General features: G+C 33.8%; 1 protein-coding gene and 1 pseudogene across 1 annotated transcript; both read right to left on the bottom strand.

Annotated features, from left to right (window-relative positions):
* Positions 1-803: 803 nt before the first annotated feature.
* LOC119640531 lies at positions 804-2,146 on the bottom strand. Its single transcript, XM_038038621.1, has 2 exons — positions 1,357-2,146; positions 804-1,300 (listed from the first exon to the last, which is right to left on the bottom strand). Exons 1-2 carry the CDS (start codon positions 1,429-1,431, stop codon positions 1,034-1,036), a joined length of 342 nt encoding a protein of 113 aa, XP_037894549.1. The 5' UTR covers positions 1,432-2,146; the 3' UTR covers positions 804-1,033.
* Positions 2,147-3,706: 1,560 nt separating this feature from the next.
* LOC119640518 lies at positions 3,707-4,210 on the bottom strand (annotated as a pseudogene).
* Positions 4,211-5,267: the final 1,057 nt, after the last annotated feature.

The following is a 5,267-nucleotide window of genomic DNA, read 5'->3' as shown; positions in this document are numbered from 1 at the left end:
ATAAGTCATACTATGTACAAATTGAAATGAAAAAATTAAAAATCTTAATGCCTTGGCATTGCTTTGAACATATCTTAACAGCTCTGTTTTTTTGTTACTATAAAATTTTTCTCGCGATTTTCCCCGCCATCTTGAGGTACCCTGATAGGCGGATTGCTTATTGTTTTAAATGTCTGGCATCCCCTCTAGATCTAGAACCATTGTTAACTTAACTTAACTTAATACATATAATAATAAATTATATATACATATTATATATATAATAAATTAAGCCCCGCGCATTTTTTTTTTTTTACAATAAGAATACATTAATAACGAGTATATAAAATGTATATTATAAATATATAAATATAATATAACATTATTTATATAATGTAATAAGAAATATATAATATAAATATAATATGATAATAAATACACAATATAAACAATTACATAAATATATTGGCGGTATGCGGTATGCAGTAAGTTTTTAGGTGAGTGTTTGCTGATGATGATCTGTAAAATGTAACAATTTAGTGATTACTGAATTTTCCTGTAAGTGATAATGTTGCTCGTTGATGAGTGTGGCTATGGGCTGTTCCGTGAGCGTTGTTTTGGGCGGTAGTGCTTTTTTGTATTCTAAAATAAAATAGAAATAAATGTTATAATGTTTATATATATATTTACATACAGATCTTGTTGTTGGGCTTATGGTGAGCGGTGTGCATCTTTTGTAGGTCAAAAGAAGAAAAACGAATAAAAATAAGTTAATAAATAATTAATATATTTGTATATATATACCCTTGGTTGTGTGCTGCTTGATGGTGTGTTGTAATTTAGAATTCAGTAATTTTTTGTCGAACTTCTCTCTGAAGTTTTTCCATCATATTTGTATAGAAAATTCTGTAGGCTGCCTTGAATACGCCGTGCACATATTGTGTTGAAAAGGCCGGCTTCACGCTGGTGAGAGTAAAGTTGTCTTTTTTGTCGTTGGCAGCTTTTCGATCGCCCACGGCTTCGGAAATGTCTTCTTCCGCTTGCGGGAGGTCCCTTAGACACGCTTGGCATGATAGCTGCTAACGGATGTAGCGCGCGATTCCGTGAGCAGCCGTAAGTAGCCCTCTTCTGCATTGTTTAGGTACCGTATGTTAAAATCCTTGAATGCTACCCCATCAAATGATGCAAACTCCTCTTCGATCTGGACTCCAATTTCGTAGTCCATTATGTTGATGAGGAAGTAGTCCTCGTCGATTCTGAAGCCACTTAGAGGCCTGGAAGTTGAATTATTGCAGCAATTTGCACTGATGACTTCACAACTCTATGGGCGATGTTTGTAATGTTGTAAAAGCACCTTTTCAAAAGATCTTGGCTTACCTTGTAAGGCGCTATAGTTGTGTCAGGGTAAGCTTCCAGTAGCTTCTCCGCTAGCTTGACAAAATTATCGATCATAAGGCGAGTGTCGATCGCTTTGAGTTCTGCCTTGAACCATTCCGCCAAGTACTTGCTGACTTCTTCGAACTTGGCTTTGAGCGCCGTCCCTGTCTAGTCGACTATGGAGCTGCGGTGCACAACGTTTATGATCTGGGTAACTATTCCACTTAGGCGCTGCTTAGTAGCATGTTGAACGCCACCAACAGACTTCACACTCCTAAAATGAGAACAGTTTAATGTTCCTCGATCTTCGTAGCGCCACTGCCGCTGTATTCTCAACAAGTCTGTCCTCCGCTTGATTGTGGACTGTCATTTGGTTTGTATACACTTCGTCAAAGTATTTGTACTATTTTGTCGGGACTGGTTACCTTCTCCACGACTTTTTTAAACGCTTTCTTCTTGCTGCTACTATCCGCTCGTCGCCACTGTATTGCAGTTCATCCTTCAACGTTTCTATCTCTTCTTTTAGGCGCAGATTTTCTTGCATCAATGATGCATTCGCCAAAGTATAGGGGCCTAACATATATGGCACAAAGCTCGATACTTGCGCGCGGTTTCCTACCTCCTGAATTTCTTCTATCGCCTGCAATAGTTCTTCTAATTTTATTCTACCTACCTAGTCTCACACTTATTTTTTATCTTTTGTATAACATCCTTTCTGGCTCCACTATATGGGGTATTTTTTTTAAACTTCGCAGAAAATTTCATTAGATATAAGTGCCACAATAACAAATAAAAATGTTGCGAGGAGAATTTTTCTTAGTTTTTGTTTACTATTGCTTTACTTTACTTTTACTTTAAAAAACATACGTATTTTTTTTTTCAGACACATTCTAGTTGATTTTTGGTAATTTTGAGAGACCAGCGCACTGGTTTCTGGTAATTTTGAGAGAAGTTTCAGAGAATTATGCTGCAGGTATTTCTGGTAAAAAATTTCACGCAAACGTATCAAATATAAGAGGAAATAAATAAAAATTTTAAATAAAATATCATTTTAAGTGCTAACAAAATTTAAAGTTTATAAATGCGAAACGAAAAAAGCGAATGTGAGAACAATTTTTAATGAAAAAGTTTAAACAAATGTAATATGCAGTAATTTTTTTCACAAAATTTCAAATTCAATTGTGAATTGTTGCTATAATAGCTATAAAAATTTGCCGCCAACTGAAAGTAAGCGTCTATGATTCTCAATAATTCCAAGCATGTGGGAATAAGCGTCTGGATTTTTTTTTTTCATTTGTTGAATAATTGTTCAAGTATTTGTATAAAAATTTGGCCATGTACGAGAATACGAGATAAGAAAGAACTGAAGAAAATACTATTTTGATTGACTCAGCAATATTTGCCTGGTTTATTCCCAGGATTTTTAACTTTATCAGTATATAAATATGTTTCACACTCATACCAGCCGATTAATATTAGTCATTTTTTCTTTTCTTTTAGATTCACTGACAGCCAGCACAACACTTCCGCATGCAATCAAGGCTCAAATCCAACTCAACTTCTCGCAACCGATCAATACCTCAAAAAACCCACCTTCAAACAAATTCTCGCATCGTCTCTCTCTCTCTTCTTCTTGCATAGCTGCAAGCCGCTATTCTTGCGATCACGCGATTTTGCATAACGGAATGCCGTTATTACTGCATTTACGACAAAAACAGGCCGACTGACACTCTACCTTAAATTCGTTCGCGGACGCTACAACTTTTTCAGAAGATCATGCCTCTACTATATTTACAATTTTTCTGATCTTATTTTAATTATTCATGTATATTAAAACAAGCAGGAAAATTATATTCGATCGTGACCGAACCGTTTAAGATCTATTGCCACTAAATGGTTTACATTATAAAATAGAATTGGTGCCAGATAATATATATGGAGTTTTTAACCATAAGCTAATCGAGGCTGCCACAACAGCGACGATATTCGCTATAATATCAGTAACAAATAAAAGAGCTTGGAAGATAAGTGGCGCTAATAATTATGCAAGGTATCATACAATAGCCGATTTTCCTTTCTTATCAGTTCTTTTACCATCAGCATTACAGTGGAAGTCAGTTAAATAGTTTTTTACACTAGTTATTTAAAATTTACTTAGGTTTGAATTGCAAAAAATACAATCGAGTTAACAAAATTTTGGATCATCATTATAGATTTGGATTAGCTTGCGGTAAGATTCCTTTGCAGGAAGTTTTTAAAACAAAAGTCCAACAAATACAATTATTAACTAAATTAATAGTTAAAAAACACAAATAGTTAAATGCTTTTGCTAATGTAAACAAATTTGTTCGATTTTGTATTAATGTTGCAAATATGCACAACTATTTTGGTGCAAAATTATAAACCACAATGTCAACATTATCATTGTAAAAAATCTCATTTGTTTCAGCGCAGACTTTATCCCATTCAAGAGCATCAAGACCGCAACCAATGCTCGGTCTTGCTAATTTTTGAACATTGTTGGAAATCTGTAATGGAAGCCACAAATTTTTATGTATTTAGTTGAAAAAACTTAAAAAATCTTTTTACCATATGCTGTTGCATTGCTTTCAAAGATGGATCTTAGATTATCATATGTAGGTTTTTGCCAACTTTCATCTTTAGTGACTAAATAACGAATAAAGCGTTGATAGTCGTTGAGAACCGCAATCCCAACAGTTCCAATCTTCTGTGCACGAAGTGCGTCAACTTGACCGTAAATGAGTTTAAATTTTGCAGCTATTCCAGCGCCCATACGAAGATCAGCAGCTACACAATGAGCTAAATAATATTTTTTAGGAAAGCTAAACTTACATTAACTGCATTTCTCCATGCGTCTTCTAACACCTTTGGATCAGTCCAAATCTATAAATAACGTATATTTGAAATGTGATGAGAAAGAAAAATTTTCTACAAATAATGATATCTAAGGAGTGTTTAAAACCTCATTAAAATGGATATGCAGCAAATATGAATTATAGATGTTAAATGATGTCCTCAGCATGAACTTCATGATTACCGCCGCTTATTTAGCTATCTTCTTTAAAAGGTCTTCGTCGTCTTCATAATCCGTCCAACTATAAAGAAGAAAAAGATTAAATTGAATAATTGTTCAATTATTACTGGATCTAAAGTAATTTAGTTTTTTTGCCTTTATTAATTGATTGAAATAATCAATTGTTACTTACTTAATTGTTTTATAAATATTAAAATATTAATTATTTTAATAAATATTAAAATTCAGTAAATATGATACGAAAGATTTTCGGTACACTCTTTTTTCTAAGCTATATTGGAAATTTATAGATAGTTAGTTAGGTTAATTTTTAGCTTATTGAGCAGGAGGTGTTGCAAGATGATTACGAATTGACTGACAGACGGCCAAGAAATAGTGCGAATTGTTAGCATTTGTGGTAGCATTTAGTAACGTTCGTTACTGTTTTTATTAATAGTTTCTAAAGGACGCTATAGTAAGCTTTTACATATAAAATACTATGTTTCTTCTTCTTGCAAAAAGTTTCTCTTTTATATATATATATAGATATATACAAAAGTGCTTAGAGATATGGTTTGAAGAATGGGTAGTGTCCAGCAAGTATATGTGACACAGAAGGAGTATGCACTCAACACTCTGCAGGGGATGAATATGGAGAACTGGCTCCCTGAGCCCTGGAAGCGCATATCCGTGCTAGCTAGAATTGCCAGTTACCTGAACCAACAAAACCGAAGTAGGCATATGTAACAAAATTTAATATTGCGTAATTATGTAACTCGCTCCTTCAATGCACCCGTAGTTGATTCCTTTAACTGATTTAACAGCGATTATGCAAAAAAAAGACAGAAAACATACTGAGAATATCGTAAGATATTTG

Source organism: Glossina fuscipes, unplaced genomic scaffold (genome assembly GCF_014805625.2).
Source record: "Glossina fuscipes isolate IAEA_lab_2018 unplaced genomic scaffold, Yale_Gfus_2 121, whole genome shotgun sequence".
Classification (NCBI taxonomy): domain Eukaryota; kingdom Metazoa; phylum Arthropoda; class Insecta; order Diptera; family Glossinidae; genus Glossina; species Glossina fuscipes.
The sequence above is the reverse complement of the archived record's forward strand: the minus strand, read 5'-3'. Positions and strand labels throughout refer to the sequence as shown.